Consider the following 26577-nt stretch of genomic DNA (forward strand, 5'->3'; position numbering starts at 1 on the left):
CAATAACAAATGTCCATTAAGGGAATTTTTTAATGTGATTTGTTCAGTTTAATTTTGACTCATATTGAGTTCAGCAATTAAACAGTTGTTTTAAGAGGCTTCAGTACAATGGCTATATGTCACTGTATGTAGACAGATGCAGTAAACAGTTGTCGTGTTCTTTGTATGTTGTGTGTTTGTAAATGTTTTCTTTTTGCTCATCAAGGACAAGCGTTCATGTATTTATTTACAGAAGGTTTATTAATCAGAGGAAAAAAAGGGAAGAGACAGCAACTGTGTGACAGTCACGCAAAACTTTAAAGTTCATTCATTACAAAAAACAAAAATCAATAAAACATTCTTTTAAACATTTTTACAGACCACAGTTTTTTAGAAACATTATAGTATCTCAATAATTTCCCTACAAAAATAAGAAATGTTTTGTTAACAAACCTTATGACAACGATGAAGTAAATACTGCACATATTAAAATAGTTTATCAAGTGCAATATCAATCAATTCATATCAGCGAGTCATCACATTTACCATCTGTTTAAATAAAGCCAGAGATTTTATTTTTGGTTTTGAATTGAATTTTATGAATCACAAACTGATTCAGCTAACATTGATATCATAGGAGAGAATAAACGCAAATAATAATTTAAACTATAAATTAAACAGTTCACATCAATCAAACAATGAAGATGCTTCTTGGACGTGATTCATCTGCATCTCAGTCAGTGCATTGTCAGAAGGATGGATATATACTTTAGTTATCGAGAGACATAATGAACATTGATGTGTAAGCAGAAGAGAGAGAGTTTGGTGTTTACTGTAATGACATCTAATGTGATCACAGCGACTGATCAACTGTAACAAATGTTTTCTACACATTAAACAGCTTTTTATAAACTCGACTTAATGTTAATCATTATAAACTTAATGATGTCATGTAAAATATTTGATAGAAATGATCATTAAAAATCACCATCATGTTCTTTTTAATCCAAATGTTTCCTTCTTCTTTGAAATGTTTGTTCTATATATTTTGAGTTCGGCCCCACATTCACGGCACTTAAACCCTTGATTCTTCATGAAAGATGAAGTGTCTGATTGTGATTCAGGTAAAGATCTGATGATAACACACCATCTCTGAACATCGGAACAGTTTCACTTCATTCAACAGAAGGAAGGAACCGTACAGCGTGTGAAATATTGCACATGTCTGATTGCTAAGAATCTAACACAAATATATATTATAACTGTCTTCTGTTTATTTCTGTATATTTGTGATCATCAGAAGCTGTGCGGACGTGTGTCCCTCATACCAACATCCATATGAAGTGTTGGATACGTGGACGTTGACATTCCTGCCTGATATTGTAAGAGAGACTCTACATGAGTCTACAGCACGGCTCTTTGGTGTTGCTCGTGTCCTCCTCCTCCGGCGCTCTCAGCTTCAGCAGCGGTGGATCTCCACTCGATGGAGTAAAGTACACGGCATCAGAAGCGCTCTCGTCCAGCTGTTCTGATGCAGGAGACTCTTCTGTGACGGGCTCATTGCCCCGGGGGTCAGCGGACACAGGTAATGGAGGAGCGGGGTGTTTCTGCAGTTTAGCCGCGGCTCTCTGTCGTTTGAGATCGGCGAGCGTTTGGTGAGATCTCTCTCTGCTCATACTGTCTTCGTCAAAGGTGAGCTGATAGGAGGCGCTGCGGTCCCTGCGACCTCCACTCTGGCCCTCTCCCGGAAGTGAAGATAACGCTAGCACGCTGCCGTTGCCCAACACTGAGTCCTGTGCTCCATTCTGCCCTTCAGCCGCCTGTGATGAGGAGATGACAGGTGAATGAAGACCAGACACCTGCAGAAGGAGAACGAGAGCCTCGGTCACTCAGACATCTCTTCAACATCTATGTGTTTATTAGGGATGTCCCGAGTCCATATGGGGGTCATTTATTACACTCTCCATCACTTATTCTCCATTCAACTGTCTGCGTTAGGAAAAAAGCAGCCATGTTCAATGTCTGCAGCACGAGCATTCAGCGAGGCGCCTTAACAAAAGAGATTCATAAATACTGACAATTAAATCAGAACACAGCAAGTTTACTCACATGACGCTCTGGGGAATATCACAGTAGTTTTAAGCCTCATGAGAATAAACTCCTGCTCTTGAAGTACAGTTCATTAATAAATGAGGTTTTCATGTAGCGCCGGCGCTCCAGTCAGTAGAAAAGAATGAAAATATAAAAATGACACCTAAGGGAACTGCTTGGATTCATTCAATATTTCTCTTAACACACTGCACAGCTTTAAGATTCTGCATACGAATGATCCTAGCGGTTTAAGAAATGGAACTGAAGATGTCACCAGTGCAGCATTGAGTTCTGCATCCGTCTGTCTGTCTTCATCATCATCCAGAGCATCCGTCTGTCTCTCCTGCCACACCATGGCTTCTTTCTGATGTTCTCTGCGGTACAGACTGCTGCGTTCATTCACGCTGCTGCGTCTCACCACTTTACTGCAAACAACAGAAAACAAATCATCTCCTTCACATACCATACTGGAATAGATGACATGATGCTAAAAGAAATTGTAGCATTTTTATTTCTTGATAGGAGAATAATGTGTTAGATTTCATGAATACTGCGCGATTACAGGAGCAGAAACACAAGTGCACTCAACACTCAGATGATGTTCTTCACTCCATCTGATGTGTGTTTCATCAAGTGTTACAGTGACATCATGCTCAAACACACACACACACCAGAAAGACGTTCAGAATGACAGGAGGTCAATTGTTTGTGTTTCCTCTTTTCAATCACAGTTTCTTGACCTTGTCAGAAAAGACACAGGACGCTTATGGATGCCAAACAAGTCGATCTAATAGCAGTCTTGAATGATCTACTGATGGCAGGCCAGTTGTTTTCATGACTATGACGTGTTCTAGATGTTCTCACCCTCTGCTGCCGGCGCTGGACACTCGTCTCTGTAGATCGCTCTTGTGTTTTTCCTGACCCTTCATGATGGCGTCGTGTTTCTGTTTTAACTCCATTATTTTAGCCCTGACCTCCTCATCACCACAAACATCTGCAACACAACAACAAACCGTCACGTTCTGTCATGACACTCGTGCTGAACCCGTGGGACTCACGTGTGTGTCTTACCCAGAGGAGTCTCGTCCAGTCCAGACCTGGCGTTTAAACTCGCACCGTTGGCAACCAGGAGCTCAACCATCTGAATCTATGACACAAACACATTTCATTCTCATGTCTAGATGTCACGCTGGGGATTTTCGAGCTGTTTCACAGTATAAAGAAATGCTGCTTCACTTCAGATGTGTGTCTGCGCTCACTAAAGGTGTAACATGTTCTCTAGACAGTTCACTACACACATCATCTCACATCTGACCACACTATGAAGGTCTAGAATATGCATTATTAAAAAGAACAAAACAGACAGACACAGTTCAGCTAACATGTGTTTCTGGTGATCACTACTTTACAACAGTGCTAATTACATGACGTGGACAGCTTTATTCAACAGGATTTATTTATTTATTCAAAAATCTCATGTCTGTCTTTGTGAGTATCTAAGCAAAGATCATGACAGTTATGTCTTAAAGTGATAGTTCACCCAAACAATGAAACTTCTGTCATCATTTGCTCACCCTAAGGTCATTTCATACCTGTATAAATGACTTTGTTCTGATATTTAGAAGAATGTTAGTCATTTTCAGTTCTGTGACATCATTGACGGCCTTAGTAAGAAGAATTAAATGGTAGTCAAAGGTGCCTGACAACTCTTTGTGTTCCTAAATTCTTCCAAATATCTCAAAATGTGTTCAACACAACAAACAAATATACAATATTTTATTTCCTACTTTCATTATGGATGATGTCCCAGAACTGAAAACTACTAGCATAGGGTTAGTTTATCTTTGGATGAACTGTTCGATTAAGTCCAGCTGCAGTACTGACCTGTCCCCAGCAGGCGGCAGCGTGAAGTGGCGTCCAGCCATCATTGTCTCGGTCATCAGGAGAGACTTTATTCTCCAGCAGCAGTTCACCCACAGACACGTATCCATTAGCAGCGGCTATGTGCAGCTACACACACAAGAACACACTCAGTGTTGAGAGATGAAATATGAAGAACACAGATGACTTCATGTTGACGTCTCTCACCAGACTCGCGCCCTGCTCGTCTGTCAGGCTCAGATCTCCAACGTTCTCCAGCACCTCACGCAGGTCTCGCAGCATCTCGCTCTCTTTAGCTCCGCGACATTCATCGATCCGCTCCTGAGTGATTCCTGAACACAAACACACATGAACATGACAATATTGCTGGCTAGGTTCTTCCTTTGTGGATTCTGGTTTTGTGAATGTGAGACAAGAGTGCTGATGATTAACAGAAATACATTCATTAAGAAAGAAATGAGTGTATTAGTAAAATCAAATGTATGAGAAGATTAGCTCTTGATGTGCTGCAGTAGAAAGTCAATCAAACACAGTAACACTAGCACAATAAATCTGTTTATATATTCAGTATAATCTCTTCACATACAGTAGGTCACTCAACACATCTAGCATTGTGTACAAACTGAACTCAGCAACTAGATGTTCATTTAAACAGTGAAGATAATGATGATCTGATCCTCTGCTGGATTAGTAAGTCTACCTGCTTACAAAGAAATGAAGGGTCTATCATTTTTATTGTAGGTTTATTTTAACTGAAAGACACAGAATATAAACAAAAAAAATGTATATAAAAATTATAAATTGATTTGCATTTCGGTCAGTGAAATAAGAATTTGATCCTCGAACAAAACAGAACTTTGTACTCAGTGGAGAAACTCTTGAGGTCAGATGATAGTTGCTCACCAGGTTTGCACATGTGACAGCAGAGATTTTACTCAACTTTCTTGGCTGTTGTTTTAGCCTCCACAGATGATCTATAGGACTGGGCTCTAGAGACATTTAATGTGCCTCTCCTTAAGCCACTCTTTGGTTGTTTTGCGATATGTTTTGTGTCTTTCGTGGCCTAATGGTTAGAGAGTCGGACTTGTGAACAAAAGGTTGCAGGTTCGATCCTCAGGGCCGGCAGGTTACGATTTAGGTGCCCTTGAGCGGAGCACCTTACCCCTACTTGCTCCCCGGGCGCTGCAGTGATAGCTGCCCACTGCTCTGGGTGTACGTGTGCTCACCACTTGCTGTGCGTGTGTTCACTACTCACTGGATGGGTTAAAAGCAGAGGTCACATTTCGGGTATGGGTCACCACTTTCTCACGTTAAAGGCACATCCACGACCCATCTTCAGTGATCTAGTTAAGGGGAGGGTCTCGTCCAAGATTTTAGGGTACAGTGGCCCGTCCCTCAGCCCCTCGATGCTGTGAAGTCTTCCTGTGACCGTAGCAGATAAAGCCCTAAAGCAGAATGTTCCCACACTGTTCTTCTCTGTAGGGACGGTGTTCTTGGGTCAACATTTCTCTCACTCCAAAAATGTTGTCAATTTTGGTCTCCCAGTACTTTCTCCAAACCTTCTGTGAATCCTCTTGATGTTCATCTTCAAACTTCAGACGGGTCTTCTTGGGCACAAGGACTTTGTGGGTGCTTCAGGATTTCAGGCTATTGTGTCAAAGCACGTAACCAATGGTTTGCTTGCTAACTCTGGTCTCAACTGTCTTGAAATCATTTAACAGGCTTCTTCCGTGTAGTTCTGGGCTGAACTTTGACCTTTCTCATGATCATCTTTACTCCATTGGGGAAATCTTGGAAGAGCATTTGATAGTTATTATCTCACCAAGCTTCTGTCTGTAGCCTATTCAAGGTTTGTGCAGGCCTACAATCTTGTCCCTGACATCCTTTCAAACCTATCTGGTCTTGATCATGGTGGTGGAGAGGTTGAAGACACAGATTCTGTTGTTATATACACAACGAGCTGAGTTAGGAGCACTTTCTTAAAGTGACAGGACTAATCTGTGGTTCATATACACACATGACCAATCTGTGCAGCCAGAATTCTTGCTGGTCATCTGTAGGGAATCAAATACTTATTTCACTGACTGAAATGCAAATCAATTTATAACCTTAATATTCATTTCCTTCCCCTGATTTGGTTGATATTTGGTCTCCGATCAGTTAAAATAACCCATCATAAGAATACTAGACCCTTCATTTCTTTGTAAGCAGGCAAACTTCAGCAGGGGATCAAATCATTATTTCCCTCATTGTATACTGTATAAACAAACACACATCTGTTCAGGTGAGGTGAAAGAAGTCTTTATTTTCACACATTTAGATACGGGCTATCGTTAGCCACTCTCACCAGCCCTTCACTTAAGTGAAAGTGTTGCCAGATCTTCATAGAAAAAACTGCACACTAAGACAAGCCCAAAATAAATCGTTCAAATTCAAAAAGTCTATATTTAATAAGACCATAAAACTCTCAAATATCTGCAATAACTGTCCATTTTATTAACATCTAAAGTGCCGAACGTTACAACGAGCAAAATGAAATATATTTCTTCTCATGTTTGTAAAATATGGGATTTTGTCTCAGTGTAAGAGAATAAAGTGTACATGATGACAGACGCTCACCCTGATCAGCCATCACCATCTCTATCAGCTCTAGAGTCGCCTCGTCCTCACACAGATCATACGCCATATTCCCATCTGCATTCACTGCCAACAGAGCAGCACCCCTGAACACACAAACATCATCACACACAACACATCACATCACACACACAACACATCACACACGCACACACAACACATCACACACAACACATATCATATTCTCATCTGCATTCACTGCCAACAGATCAGCACCCCTGAACACACAAACATCATCACACACAACACATCACATCAAACACACAACACATCACACACACACACACACACACACACACACACACACAACACATCACATCACACAACACATCACACACAACACATATCATATTCTCATCTGCATTCACTGCCAACAGATCAGCACCCCTGAACACATAAACATCATCACACACAACACATCACATCACATCACATCACATCACATCACATCACATCACATCACACACACAACACATCACACACACAACACATCACACACACATCACATCACATCACATCACACAACACATCACATCACATCACATCACACACACAACACATCACATCACATCACACACACACAACACATCACATCACACACACAACACATCACACACACACACACAACACATCACACACAACACATATCATATTCTCATCTGCATTCACTGCCAACAGATCAGCACCCCTGAACACACAAACATCATCACACACAACACATCACATCACACACACAACACATCACACACACACACACACACACACACACACACACACACACACACACACACACACACACACACACACACACACACAACACATCACACACAACACATATCATATTCCCATCTGCATTCACTGCCAACAGAGCAGCACCCCTGAACACACAAACATCATCACAAACAACACATCACATACACAACACATCACACACACACAACACAGATCATATTCCCATCTGCATTCACTGCCAACAGATCAGCACCCCTGAACACACAAACATCATCACACACAACACATCACATCACACACACAACACATCACATACACAACACATCACACACACACAACACATATCATATTCCCATCTGCATTCACTGCCAACAGATCAGCACCCCTGAACACACAAACATCATCACACACAACACATCACATCACACACACAACACATCACATCACACACAGAACACATCACACACACACACACAACAAATCACATCACACACACAACACATCACATCACACACACAACACATCACACACAGATCACACATACAACACATATCATATTCCCATCTGCATTCACTGCCAACAGATCAGCACCCCTGAACACACAAACATCATCACACACGACAAATCACATCACACACACAACACATCACATCACACACAACACATCACACACACAACAAATCACATCACACACACAACACATCACACACATCACACACACAACACATCACATCACATCACACACAACACAACACATCACATCACACACACAACACATCACATCACACCACACACAACACATCACACACACAACAAATCACATCACACACACAACACATCACATCACATCACATCACATCACATCACACACACACACAACACATCACATCACATCACATCACATCACACACACAACACAGATCATATTCTCATCTGCATTCACTGCCAACAGATCAGCACCCCTGAACACACAAACATCATCACACACGACAAATCACATCACACACACAACACATCACATCACACACAACACATCACACATACAACACAGATCACACACACATCACATCACACACATCACACATACAACACATCACACACACACAACACATCACACACACACACAACACATCACACACACACACACACACACACACACACACACAACAGATCACACACACACACATCACACACACACACAACACATCCCATCACACACACACAACACATCACATCACATCACATCACATCACATCACATCACATCACACAAACACACACACATCACACACATCACACACACAACACATCACACACACCCAACACATATCATATTCCCATCTGCATTCACTGCCAACAGAGCAGCACCCCTGAACACACAAACATCATCACACACAACACAACACATCACACACAGAACACATCACACACACACACACACAACAAATCACATCACACACACAACACATCACATCACACACACAACACATCACACACAGATCACACATACAACACATATCATATTCCCATCTGCATTCACTGCCAACAGATCAGCACCCCTGAACACACAAACATCATCACAGACGACAAATCACATCACACACACATCACATCACACACAACACATCACACACACAACACATCACATCACATCACACACACAACACATCACATCACATCACACACACAACACATCACACACAACACAACACAACACATCACATCACACACACAACACATCACATCACACACAACACATCACACACACAACAAATCACATCACACACACAACACATCACATCACATCACACACACAACACATCACATCACATCACATCACACACACAACACAGATCACACACACATCACATCACACACATCACACACACAACACATCACACACACACGACAAATCACATCACACACACAACACATCACATCACACACACAACACATCACACACAGATCACACATACAACACATATCATATTCCCATCTGCATTCACTGCCAACAGATCAGCACCCCTGAACACACAAACATCATCACACACGACAAATCACATCACACACACAACACATCACATCACACACAACACATCACACACACAACAAATCACATCACACACACAACACATCACACACATCACACACACAACACATCACATCACATCACACACAACACAACACATCACATCACACACACAACACATCACATCACACCACACACAACACATCACACACACAACAAATCACATCACACACACAACACATCACATCACATCACATCACATCACATCACATCACATCACACACACACACAACACATCACATCACATCACATCACATCACACACACAACACAGATCATATTCTCATCTGCATTCACTGCCAACAGATCAGCACCCCTGAACACACAAACATCATCACACACGACAAATCACATCACACACACAACACATCACATCACACACAACACATCACACATACAACACAGATCACACACACATCACATCACACACATCACACATACAACACATCACACACACACAACACATCACACACACACACAACACATCACACACACACACACACACACACACACAACAGATCACACACACACACACACACACACACACACACACACACACATCACACACACACACACACAACACAACACATCACACACACACACAACACATCCCATCACACACACACAACACATCACATCACATCACATCACACAAACACACACACATCACACACATCACACACACAACACATCACACACACCCAACACATATCATATTCCCATCTGCATTCACTGCCAACAGAGCAGCACCCCTGAACACACAAACATCATCACACACAACACAACACATCACACACAGAACACATCACACACACACACACACAACAAATCACATCACACACACAACACATCACATCACACACACAACACATCACACACAGATCACACATACAACACATATCATATTCCCATCTGCATTCACTGCCAACAGATCAGCACCCCTGAACACACAAACATCATCACACACGACAAATCACATCACACACACATCACATCACACACAACACATCACACACACAACACATCACATCACATCACACACACAACACATCACATCACATCACACACACAACACATCACATCACACACAACACAACACAACACATCACATCACACACACAACACATCACATCACACACAACACATCACACACACAACAAATCACATCACACACACAACACATCACATCACATCACACACACAACACATCACATCACATCACATCACACACACAACACAGATCACACACACATCACATCACACACATCACACACACAACACATCACACACACACGACAAATCACATCACACACACAACACATCACATCACACACAACACATCACACATACAACACAGATCACACACACATCACATCACACACATCACACACACAACACATCACACACACACAACACATCACACACACACAACACATATCATATTCCCATCTGCATTCACTGCCAACAGAGCAGCACCCCTGAACACACAAACATCATCACACACAACACAACACATCACACACAGAACACATCACACACACACACACACAACAAATCACATCACACACACAACACATCAAATCACACCACACACACAACACATCACACACAGATCACACACACAACACAGATCATATTCCCATCTGCATTCACTGCCAACAGAGCAGCACCCCTGAACACACAAACATCATCACACACAACACAACACATCACACACAGAACACATCACACACACACACACAACAAATCACATCACACACACAACACATCACATCACACACACAACACATCACACACAGATCACACATACAACACATATCATATTCCCATCTGCATTCACTGCCAACAGATCAGCACCCCTGAACACACAAACATCATCACACACGACAAATCACATCACACACACAACACATCACATCACACACAACACATCACACACACAACAAATCACATCACACACACAACACATCACATCACATCACATCACACACACAACACATCACATCACACACAACACAACACAACACAACACAACACATCACATCACACACACAACACATCACATCACACACAACACATCACACACACAACAAATCACATCACACACACAACACATCACATCACATCACACACACAACACATCACATCACATCACATCACATCACATCACATCACATCACATCACATCACAACACATCACATCACATCACATCACATCACATCACATCACATCACATCACACACACATCACATATCATATTCTCATCTGCATTCACTGCCAACAGATCAGCACCCCTGAACACACAAACATCATCACACACGACAAATCACATCACACACACAACACATCACATCACATCACATCACATCACATCACATCACATCACATCACATCACACACAACACATCACATCACATCACATCACATCACATCACATCACACACACAACACATATCATATTCTCATCTGCATTCACTGCCAACAGATCAGCACCCCTGAACACACAAACATCATCACACACGACAAATCACATCACACACACAACACATCACATCACACACAACACATCACACATACAACACAGATCACACACACATCACATCACACACATCACACACACAACACATCACACACACACAACACATCACACACACACAACACATATCATATTCCCATCTGCATTCACTGCCAACAGAGCAGCACCCCTGAACACACAAACATCATCACACACAACACAACACATCACACACAGAACACATCACACACACACACACACAACAAATCACATCACACACACAACACATCACATCACACCACACACACAACACATCACACACAGATCACACATACAACACATATCATATTCTCATCTGCATTCACTGCCAACAGATCAGCACCCCTGAACACACAAACATCATCACACACAACACAGCACATCACACACACAACACATCACACACACACACACAACACATCACACACACACAACACATATCATATTCTCATCTGCATTCACTGCCAACAGATCAGCACCCCTGAACACACAAACATCATCACACACAACACAGCACATCACACACACAACACATCACACACACAACACATCACATCAAACACACAACACATCACACACACACAACACATATCATATTCTCATCTGCATTCACTGCCAACAGATCAGCACCCCTGAACACACAAACATCATCACACACAACACAGCACATCACACACACAACACATCACACACACAACACATCACATCACACACACAACACATCACACATCACACACACACAACACAACACATATTCTCATCTGCATTCACTGCCAACAGATCAGCACCCCTGAACACACAAACATCATCACACACAACACAGCACATCACACACACAACACATCACACACAACACATCACATCACACACAACACATCACACATACAACACAGATCACACACACATCACACTAACATCACATCACACACATCACACATACAACACATCACACACACACACAACACATCACACACACACACACACACACACACACACACACACACACACACACACACACACAAGACATTACACACACACACACACATCACACACACACAACACATCACATAACACACACACAACACATCACATCACATCACATCACATCACACAAACACACATCACATCACATCACACACACATCACACACACATCACACACACACAACACATATCATATTCCCATCTGCATTCACTGCCAACAGATCAGCACCCCTGAACACACAAACATCATCACACACAACAAATCACACACACACACACACACACACAAACACATACATACATACAAAAAAACACATCACACACACAACACAACACATCACATCATACACACATCACACACACAACACAGATCATATTCCCATCTGCATTCACTGCCAACAGAGCAGCACCCCTGAACACACAAACATCATCACACACAACACATCACATCACATCACACCACACACACACACACAACACATCACACACACATCACATCACACACACAACACATCACATCACACACACAACACAACACAACACATCACACACAACACATCACACACACATCACACACATACATACATACAAAAAAACACATCACACACACAACACAACACATCACATCATACACACATCACACACACAACACAGATCATATTCCCATCTGCATTCACTGCCAACAGATCAGCACCCCTGAACACACAAACATCATCACACACAACACATCACATCACACACACAACACATCACATCACACACACAACAAATCACATCACACACACAACACAACACATCACACACACAACACAGATCATATTCTCATATGCATTCACTGCCAACAGATCAGCACCCCTGAACACACAAACATCATCACACACAACACATCACATCACACACACAACACAACACATCACACACACACACACACACACACACATCACATCACACACACACACACACACACACACACACACACACACACACACACACACACATCACATCACACACACACATCACATCACACACAACACAACACAACACAACACATCACATCACACACAACACACACAACACATCACACACACATCACACATACAACACAGATCATATTCCCATCTGCATTCACTGCCAACAGATCAGCACCCCTGAACACACAAACATCATCACACACAACACAGCACATCACACACACAACACATCACACACACACACACAACACATCACACACAACACAGATCATATTCCCATCTGCATTCACTGCCAACAGAGCAGCACCCCTGAACACACAAACATCATCACACACAACACATCACACACACACACACACACAAACACACACATACATACAAAAAAACACATCACACACACAACACATCACATCATACACACACAACACAGATCATATTCCCATGTGCATTCAATGCCAACAAATCAGCATCCCTGAACACATAAACATCATCACACACAACACATCACATCACATCACATCACATCACATCACATCACATCACACACACAACACATCACACACAGATCACACATACAACACATATCATATTCCCATCTGCATTCACTGCCAACAGATCAGCACCCCTGAACACACAAACATCATCACACACGACAAATCACATCACACACACAACACATCACATCACACACAACACATCACACACACAACAAATCACATCACACACACAACACATCACATCACATCACACACACAACACATCACATCACACACAACACAACACAACACAACACAACACATCACATCACACACACAACACATCACATCACACACAACACATCACACACACAACAAATCACATCACACACACAACACATCACATCACATCACACACACAACACATCACATCACATCACATCACATCACATCACATCACATCACATCACATCACACACAACACATCACATCACATCACATCACATCACATCACACACACAACACATATCATATTCTCATCTGCATTCACTGCCAACAGATCAGCACCCCTGAACACACAAACATCATCACACACGACAAATCACATCACACACACAACACATCACATCACACACAACACATCACACATACAACACAGATCACACACACATCACATCACACACATCACACACACAACACATCACACACACACAACACATCACACACACACAACACATATCATATTCCCATCTGCATTCACTGCCAACAGAGCAGCACCCCTGAACACACAAACATCATCACACACAACACAACACATCACACACAGAACACATCACACACACACACACACAACAAATCACATCACACACACAACACATCACATCACACCACACACACAACACATCACACACAGATCACACATACAACACATATCATATTCTCATCTGCATTCACTGCCAACAGATCAGCACCCCTGAACACACACACACACACAACACATCACACACACATCACATCACACACACAACACATCACATCACACACACAACACAACACAACACAACACATCACACACAACACATCACACACACATCACACACATACATACATACAAAAAAACACATCACACACACAACACAACACATCACATCATACACACATCACACACACAACACAGATCATATTCCCATCTGCATTCACTGCCAACAGATCAGCACCCCTGAACACACAAACATCATCACACACAACACATCACATCACACACACAACACATCACATCACACACACAACAAATCACATCACACACACAACACAACACATCACACACACAACACAGATCATATTCTCATATGCATTCACTGCCAACAGATCAGCACCCCTGAACACACAAACATCATCACACACAACACATCACATCACACACACAACACAACACATCACACACACACACACACACACACACACACATCACATCACACACACACACACACACACACACACACACACACACACACACACACACACATCACATCACACACACACATCACATCACACACAACACAACACAACACATCACATCACACACAACACACACAACACATCACACACACATCACACATACAACACAGATCATATTCCCATCTGCATTCACTGCCAACAGATCAGCACCCCTGAACACACAAACATCATCACACACAACACAGCACATCACACACACAACACATCACACACACACACACAACACATCACACACAACACAGATCATATTCCCATCTGCATTCACTGCCAACAGAGCAGCACCCCTGAACACACAAACATCATCACACACAACACATCACACACACACACACACACAAACACACACATACATACAAAAAAACACATCACACACACAACACATCACATCATACACACACAACACAGATCATATTCCCATGTGCATTCAATGCCAACAAATCAGCATCCCTGAACACATAAACATCATCACACACAACACATCACATCACATCACATCACATCACATCACATCACACACACAACACATCACATCACACACACAACACATCACACACAGATCACACATACAACACATATCATATTCCCATCTGCATTCACTGCCAACAGATCAGCACCCCTGAACACACAAACATCATCACACACGACAAATCACATCACACACACAACACATCACATCACACACAACACATCACACACACAACAAATCACATCACACACACAACACATCACATCACATCACACACACAACACATCACATCACACACAACACAACACAACACAACACAACACATCACATCACATCACACACACAACACATCACATCACACACAACACATCACACACACAACAAATCACATCACACACACAACACATCACATCACATCACACACACAACACATCACATCACATCACATCACATCACATCACATCACACACAACACATCACATCACATCACATCACATCACATCACATCACACACACAACACATATCATATTCTCATCTGCATTCACTGCCAACAGATCAGCACCCCTGAACACACAAACATCATCACACACGACAAATCACATCACACACACAACACATCACATCACACACAACACATCACACATACAACACAGATCACACACACATCACATCACACACATCACACACACAACACATCACACACACACAACACATCACACACACACAACACATATCATATTCCCATCTGCATTCACTGCCAACAGAGCAGCACCCCTGAACACACAAACATCATCACACACAACACAACACATCACACACAGAACACATCACACACACACACACACAACAAATCACATCACACACACAACACATCACATCACACCACACACACAACACATCACACACAGATCACACATACAACACATATCATATTCTCATCTGCATTCACTGCCAACAGATCAGCACCCCTGAACACACAAACATCATCACACACAACACAGCACATCACACACACAACACATCACACACACACACACAACACATCACACACACACAACACATATCATATTCTCATCTGCATTCACTGCCAACAGATCAGCACCCCTGAACACACAAACATCATCACACACAACACAGCACATCACACACACAACACATCACACACACAACACATCACATCACACACACAACACATCACACACACACAACACATATCATATTCTCATCTGCATTCACTGCCAACAGATCAGCACCCCTGAACACACAAACATCATCACACACAACACAGCACATCACACACACAACACATCACACACACAACACATCACATCACACACACAACACATCACACATCACACACACACAACACAACACATATTCTCATCTGCATTCACTGCCAACAGATCAGCACCCCTGAACACACAAACATCATCACACACAACACAGCACATCACACACACAACACATCACACACAACACATCACATCACACACAACACATCACACATACAACACAGATCACACACACATCACACTAACATCACATCACACACATCACACATACAACACATCACACACACACACAACACATCACACACACACACACACACACACACAACACATCACACACACACACACACACACACACACACACACACACACACACACACACACACAAGACATTACACACACACACACACACACACACATCACACACACACAACACATCACATAACACACACACAACACATCACATCACATCACATCACATCACATCACACAAACACACATCACATCACACACACATCACACACACATCACACACACACAACACATATCATATTCCCATCTGCATTCACTGCCAACAGATCAGCACCCCTGAACACACAAACATCATCACACACAACAAATCACACACACACACACACACACACAAACACATACATACATACAAAAAAACACATCACACACACAACACAACACATCACATCATACACACATCACACACACAACACAGATCATATTCCCATCTGCATTCACTGCCAACAGAGCAGCACCCCTGAACACACAAACATCATCACACACAACACATCACATCACATCACACCACACACACACACACAACACATCACACACACATCACATCACACACACAACACATCACATCACACACACAACACAACACAACACATCACACACAACACATCACACACACATCACACACATACATACATACAAAAAAACACATCACACACACAACACAACACATCACATCATACACACATCACACACACAACACAGATCATATTCCCATCTGCATTCACTGCCAACAGATCAGCACCCCTGAACACACAAACATCATCACACACAACACATCACATCACACACACAACACATCACATCACACACACAACAAATCACATCACACACACAACACAACACATCACACACACAACACAGATCATATTCTCATATGCATTCACTGCCAACAGATCAGCACCCCTGAACACACAAACATCATCACACACAACACATCACATCACACACACAACACAACACATCACACACACACACACACACACACACACACATCACATCACACACACACACACACACACACACACACACACACACACACACACACACACACACACACACACACACACACACACATCACATCACACACACACATCACATCACACACAACACACACAACACATCACACACACATCACACATACAACACAGATCATATTCCCATCTGCATTCACTGCCAACAGATCAGCACCCCTGAACACACAAACATCATCACACACAACACAGCACATCACACACACAACACATCACACACACACACACAACACATCACACACAACACAGATCATATTCCCATCTGCATTCACTGCCAACAGAGCAGCACCCCTGAACACACAAACATCATCACACACAACACATCACACACACACACACACACACAAACACACACATACATACAAAAAAACACATCACACACACAACACATCACATCATACACACACAACACAGATCATATTCCCATGTGCATTCAATGCCAACAAATCAGCATCCCTGAACACATAAACATCATCACACACAACACAACACAACACATCATACACACAACACAGATCATTCCCATCTGCATTCACTGCCAACAGATCAGCACCCCTAAACACACAAACATCATCACACACAACACAACATAACACATCTTACACACATCACACACAACATAACATCTTACACACATCACACACACAACACAGATCATATTCCCATCTGCATTCACTGAACACACAAACATCATCACACTCAAAACAGCACAACAGACACATCATACACAACACAATCAACCCAGCTGCTGATGAAGTGAGAGGTTGTACTGACGTGTCCAGCAGTAGCTGCACGAGGTTTGTGTGACCGCAGGTGGCTGCTGCATGTAGTGGAGTCCACAGCTCGCTGTCACACGCGTTGACATTCGCACCCGCATCCAGAAGACAACGCGCCACATCCACAAAATCATCTATACAACACTGCAGAGAAACACAACAACTAATATTTACACAATGCACAACAGAAAAGACCCTGTATGGGCGTTTCCACAAAAACATGTGAACGTGAGAAATATTAAAACATGTTCAGGTTTTATTTAGATTAACAAACACAAAATGAGGTTTCTACACAATTACTGAGTTCTCTCCACATGAAGAAAGACTTTACTAACACAGTAAGGGTTTTACTTTCCTACACTAGACACATTGGATTATACTTCTGCCCAAACATGATTACATGTTTGTATTTATTAACTTAAATTATACAATAATATTATTCATTTTCTATTTTATACTGTACTATACATTGGCCTTTCTTGTTGTTGTGGTGTTTATTTGTAATGTTCATCAATAGATGAAGACTGATGTCTGTGGGTGAGGCTGAAGTTTTCATCCGTCACATTTATTAATGAACGATCGTTTGAACACATAAACCCTGTCATGATCATCCGTCTCTCATTCTCAACACAGTTAGTCAGAAAATTGGACTCATTCTGTGAGCTCAGAAGATAATTAGGTTAAATTGTTAAAGTTAGATCTCTGATCTATGAATCACACTGTTTGATGATCAGCATCTGTAAGGACTCCACACATACATGTGTCATGTCATGTTTGAATGGCTTCAGTCTGCAGTTTATTTTCTTCAGACTTCTTTGACTTGTAAAGTAGAAACAAATATTGTCAGCTCTTGTTTGGACAACTCGTCTGAATTCTGTCACACATTCAGAAATAGACACATTCATAAAGTTATCTGTAAAAAGGAATTAGTGTTGTTTTATTTGCTCATTTTGTGCTCATTACATGTGCCACCTGTAAATGAGGATTTTTACCTTTGCATCTAATTTATTTATAGCATATTTAAACAAGTGCTGTAGAAAATAATAAAGATAGTAAATCATGAATAACCTTAAACTTTAAACCCTTGTCCTGAAGTGACAATACCTCATAGCTCATGTGTCATCTAAATTGAGGAGATCTGGTTTATATCATGGTCTGTCTGAATACCTGATTCTGATTAAAACGGTTTATTACATGGCTCGTTGGAATGCTTGATTCTGATTGGTCAGTCATAACTTTTGCAGGTTTGTTATTCCCAAATAACAACTGCTCAGAGCACACAGTAACCTGGATGTAGCAAATCATTTAACAAGTTTTTTGGACAAATTAAATATAAATTTTATTTTAAAAACATATATGACATTATATTTACAAGTGATTACACCAAATCACCTGTTCATGACATTTGACAACATGAGCTAATCAATTATTTCAAATTCACATTTCATGTCCAGTTTTTTTCCTCATGTGACAAGTATCTGAGTAATAAGTGTGATAATGCTATCGGCTGTTATCCTCCGCTTCACGTCAGGTCCTCATCACACTGTCAGGGCTTATATCTGGGATAACAACCAGCTGCTTGTGCTTGTGGTCAAACCATTGGTCAATTGAAGTTGCTCTAAAATGTTCTGCATGTACTCCTAAAATGTGTTGGGTGATAACGGTGATTCCAGAAAAAAGTTAAATAAAAAACTATCATCTGGAGCCCTGCGTCTCTCTGATGTGTATTAGTGTAATGTGTGTGTGTGTGTGTGTGTGTGTGTACCTGATGAAGCGCTGTGAGTCCGTCTTCATTCACCAGATCTGGACTGACTCCATTGTTCAGCAGATCTCGCACTGTTATGAAGACACAAAACAACAACAGTAGGTACACAACATATTATTCAAGCTGCTTGTGTGATGTTGGGTCAGAGGTCACTCTTGCACATGAACTTGAATAAACGGCCTCCATCAGCAGCATTATGTGTGATCACCAGAGTAGTTTACGCCTGACCACTGACTCAACGTGTAACGTCTCTTCTGTTAAAGTCCTCAGACATTTTATAAAAACTTCTTGTTTTCGACTTTTAATTCACATTTTACAATGATACACTTGTCAGATGCTTTTATCCAAAAGGACTTACATTGCATCACAGGATACATTTGTTTGCGAGTATGTGTAATCCCTGGGATGGAACCCATGACCTTGGCATTTCTGGCATCACGCTCTAAACACTGAGCCGTAGTAAAGGTTATTCATGATGTTTATTTATGCGACGAATGTGCCTTACATTCATATGTTAGGTCATATGTGAACTTTCTCAAACCACACCGACCACGCTCCACCTCACTCAACCAGACTCAACCAGGCACAAAAAAATGGTGTCCAGTGTGGGTTAGAGAAAAACATGAATTTCTTAATGTGACCTGCTTCTTACTTTCAGTTGTTTTTCTTCAATGAAACATGCTTATGTAAGTTTACTAAAGATGCCAATCATGTTGTGACCATGAGTGTATTTACTGTATTTAGATTTCCTCTGTAGAAGGCCCAGGACCATCACATGTCACATTGGGTCCATATACAATGAGAATTCTACATGTCTTCCTCAGCACTGTCGACAAGTAGCAGCGGGATGTTTTTTCAGTGGGTTAAAGGTGAGAGTATTTTGTTTGTTATTATGACAGTGAAGTTCTGGGATCTAGGTTAGGGTCATTGGGATGGTTTTGTTGTGTAGATTAGGCAATCTGGTCACCAACCCATGTACATGTTCTGGAGAAGAGCTGTGAATGGATCTTACGCTTAAAGCTATCTTGCTATCTAGCTATCTAGGCTTGCTATTGCTAGCCTTTCTGAAATTTCTGAAACTACCTTACATTTAAGAAAGATTGAGATTTGTGATGACACGAGAGTGAATGACTCTTTCCTTCTTACCTTCATCTCGATCATTTCTGGCTGCAGCCTCCAGTAATGTGATGTTAGTGGGGAAAGTCACCTTCCGTTTCTTTCCGTCTCTCTTCTGAGCGCTGTTGTGAGTGCTGTTCTTCTCAATCTGAGCCCAGTCTTTGAGCTGTTGTGTGCGTCTCTTCTGTGCATGTTTCAGACGCTCGGTGGCTGAGAGACGGCCGACTGTGTTCATTTCAGCGAGCAGCTCCGCATGTTCAGCCATATGATTCACTTTACTCACAATCCACCGACGCTTCTCCAATCACTCCAGATCTGATTCACACGCCCATGACAGCCAACGAAATCTCATCATCTTCTTGTCAACCGTTCATTATTGGACACTGACGGAAATATCTGAAACAGAAAGAGTGTGCTTGCTTGTTTTATAGCTGAATTTATGCTATCTGTATGACCGCAGTCTGAACACATGATCATCAGACTCTCTTCTCATTGTCATTCACATTCAAATTGATTCATCTTACAAATCCAAAAGACATTCATGTGAGTGAAGAGTGATGTGAGAGAAAGATCTCTCTGAAGATCACAGGGCTGTTCAATAACTGAAATACAACTTGTCTTGACACATACATCATCATTTTATTTCACTGAAAACTTCTCAGATGTACTTGATCGTTTGTACTGTGTCCGGGCTAACTGTCCTGTAAAACCACATTTACCATCATAAAGAGTAAATATTTCAATATCCTTAAAATGACGTTTCATGCGGTGTGTAATGTCAAGCTGTAAAGCTGAAAGTGAACGAATAATAAAGTAACTGACTTGAGTCGGTGCGTGTGGAGTTGTGTTTTATGCATGTGTGTGTTTGAACCTGGTTGCGTGTCTGTATTCTTTGTGTTCATTGTTTTTTTACTATAACTTTTATGTTTGGATTATAGTCAATATGTTTCATGTCCAGCTGCTTAATAACAATGAAAAATGTAAAAAGTTCTATATAAACAAAGTTGACTTGACTATTCTGAACTGATTATATCTAGTTTTAAGTGTTATTGAGCATCATGTGTTATAAAGTACTTTAGACTTTTGAATTCTCTATATTTCATCATTTTGTTTTTTCTTCCTTTCCAAACTGTTTGTCGTGTCTGTACTATCTGCACTAACATGTATTTGCTCTGTAAAATGTAAGATCCTGAATAGTACTGCGGAATTTTACAATGGTACAGTGAATTCTGTTATAACCTTTGTTTATATTCACATGAACTCACGACTTATCTCAATAAACATCATCATAAGAGAGACAGATTTACACACACGATTTCCTTAAATCAGTCAAGGCACAGTTTCACAACTTAAGACTGCCTATATAAACCTGAAAGATCAGCTTTAAATGAGGTGATAACGGTCAATCAGCACACGGCCAAGGCGCATGTGATGTTTTAGATGTCACCAAAATCAGATCACAAATGTAACTTGATCAAAAACATGTATTAACTGTTTTAACAAAATACTTTAAACTTTTTTGTTGTGCTTATGTTATTCCACTTGCTTTCATTGTTAACCCCGTTTGTAAGTTGCTTTGGATAAAAGCGTCTGCTAAATGACTTAATGTTAATGTAAACTTGAACCTGTTGACAGTGCTGAATTTCTGATTCTGTGATAAAGAAGACTGAAGGACACAGTCTGTTTATAGAGAAACTATATATACACACACACACAAACACACACACACACACACACACACACACACACGCACACACACGCACGTACAGCTATCTTTATGAGGACATAGATTGACGCAATCTCAATTGAATCAATTGTATGCAATCTCTAGCCCCTAACCATCAGAAGTGAGTAGCTGACCCTGACCCTCACCCTAAACCTGATTATAACCTAAACCCTAAAACCAGGTCTTGACCCTCAAACAGCCCCTTAAAGGGGTCTCAGAAAGTGAGGACCGGCCAAAATGTCCTCGCTTTACTCTCTTAAGGCCTGTTTATACTCGAGCCTGGCTCCGCTTCGCGAGCCTCCGCTGTCCGCGCGCGCAACTCCCCAAACGGACGAGACGTTTCTACTTGACGCGTTCGCCGTTGAGATATTCTTTAAAACGACAGGGGGCGCACGAACGAAATCGTTCTGTAAATACGAATGGAAGTAGAAGAAAAGTAGGAATTTTACCGGAATTACGTCAGATCATTCAGAATGGCGTCTTGCGAGCAGCTGCTCGACAAGGAAACGTAGGAGATTTTGTGTTGTTGCTACTATCAAAAAAAGGGAGATGGCATGTTCACCCACTGCATGCCACAAAACGTGGAGATGTAGAATACATCGCTCTTGTTAAGCAGATGTATGTCCTGGACGGGGAAATGCATTTCGAACTATTGTTTGTTGATTTAATAAATTTTTATATCAACATTTTTGTTCACTCTTTCATTTCTGTGCATAATGCAGACACATTTCTACATATTGTTGGTTAGGGACTGCTCAATGTACATTGCCATAGATTAACCCATTGGATGTCTTTGTTATATAAAATGAGAAGATATAAGAACAGTTCAAAAGAGCAATGTTTATAAATATTGTTTTATTCTGAATACAATATAAAACGAACTGTTCCCTCGATTCACAAATGTCGTGCACGGTTAGGACACAAAGCGAACTTCCGCTAACTCCGCGATGACGTCATATTTGGCGCGCGCACCCAGGCGAACTAGCGACTGCGTCGAGTATAACCAGCCCTTTAGTCCTAACTCTGCTGGTCTTAAACTCAAACGGGTCCTCATAAGGATAGATGTACAAAGACACACACGCACACGCACACACACGCACACAACCCTCTCATTAGAAACATAAGTTCATAGTTTAGGTTGTACGCATAGAGCAGAGAGAAACTCGTGTGACATCAACACAACATTGAAGCAGGTCACAGTGAATGGAGGACTACAGTAGTGCTTTAGTTCATATGACTCAATGACACACTGCAGATACACCACAATGATGATGATGATGATGATGATGATGATATATTTGTGTGAGTGTATCCCTTCATATTGTTATAAGTGTGTGTGTGTGTGTGTGTTCTGTAGTCGCGGCTCTATTTCCTGTTTACTAGCAGAATGCTAACCTGTGTAAACTTCACCTGAACTCCATTACACACTTCATAAAATAATAACCACCATTCACGAGCGCTTTAATCTAGAAAAAACAACAAAACATTTCATCTTTCATCGCGTATTAATGCTGTATAATATGTGTATGTGTGCGTGTGGCCTGTGAACACCTGAAACACACACCTGTCATAAAACACCTGTCTGACACGTCACATTAACGCTTCTGTCTCACCTGTTTCTCCGAATGAACTCAATCCGAATATTGACGTTTGTTCATTGTGTCTTTCAGTCGTTTTCTGACGCATTAAGAGGCATTAAAGTTTCTCCATAACAACAGCGGCTCTCGGCGGCTCGTCCTCCCGCTCACGGCATCACGACAGTCGGCGCTGTTCTCATTCTCACACACACAAACACCGATGAACGTTCTCAACTGGGCGGGGCTTAACGGAAAAGACGCGCTCCATGATTGGTCATATATACATTTTCTAGACAATAATGTTTTTCATACAAATTTCTTTCCACTTCTAACCCTATTGTGCACGGTTTGTCAGTATCATTATTCAGGTGTGAATTAATATCCGAACCGCCGCTGAACCGTCAGGTGATACGTGTTACTTTACTCCACGCTGAGGGCAGTGGACCAATCACAGTCCACGTCATTACTGGATACGGATGGATGTGGACAGGACGTTTCATAAATATGAATAAGGTCACCTGACGTTCATCTATCTGAGAAAAATAATTATTTTGATTATTAACTCGAACAACTATAATTAACTCATTGTTACCCTACTGCCTCAGATCTTG

At 41.5% G+C, this 26577-nt stretch overlaps 1 protein-coding gene across 1 annotated transcript; it reads right to left on the minus strand.

The window, feature by feature from the left end:
- Positions 1 to 217: 217 nt before the first annotated feature.
- On the minus strand, positions 218 to 26328 carry ppp1r16a (protein phosphatase 1, regulatory subunit 16A). Its single transcript, XM_056771796.1, has 11 exons — positions 26003 to 26328; positions 22694 to 23059; positions 21548 to 21618; positions 19781 to 19926; positions 6571 to 6674; positions 4159 to 4283; positions 3955 to 4080; positions 3142 to 3217; positions 2935 to 3064; positions 2345 to 2495; positions 218 to 1838 (listed from the first exon to the last, which is right to left on the minus strand). The coding sequence occupies exons 2-11, from the start codon at positions 22926 to 22928 to the stop codon at positions 1374 to 1376; spliced, it is 1629 nt and encodes a 542-aa protein (XP_056627774.1). The 5' UTR covers positions 22929 to 23059; positions 26003 to 26328; the 3' UTR covers positions 218 to 1373.
- Between the last annotated feature and the right edge of the window lie 249 nt (positions 26329 to 26577).

Source organism: Triplophysa dalaica, chromosome 17 (assembly GCF_015846415.1).
Source record: "Triplophysa dalaica isolate WHDGS20190420 chromosome 17, ASM1584641v1, whole genome shotgun sequence".
NCBI lineage: Eukaryota > Metazoa > Chordata > Actinopteri > Cypriniformes > Nemacheilidae > Triplophysa > Triplophysa dalaica.

Excerpts from the sequence above, each read along its gene's own strand:
- ppp1r16a (XM_056771796.1), bottom strand. The coding sequence starts at position 22,928 with ATGGCTGAACATGCGGAGCTGCTCGCTGAAATGAACACAGTCGGCCGT. Across the intron at positions 21,619-22,693 it reads CAGAAATGATCGAGATGAAG|TGCGAGATCTGCTGAACAAT; the intron begins GTAAGAAGGAAA and ends TCTTCATAACAG. Across the intron at positions 2,496-2,934 it reads TCCAGCGCCGGCAGCAGAGG|TAAAGTGGTGAGACGCAGCA; the intron begins GTGAGAACATCT and ends TGTTGTTTGCAG.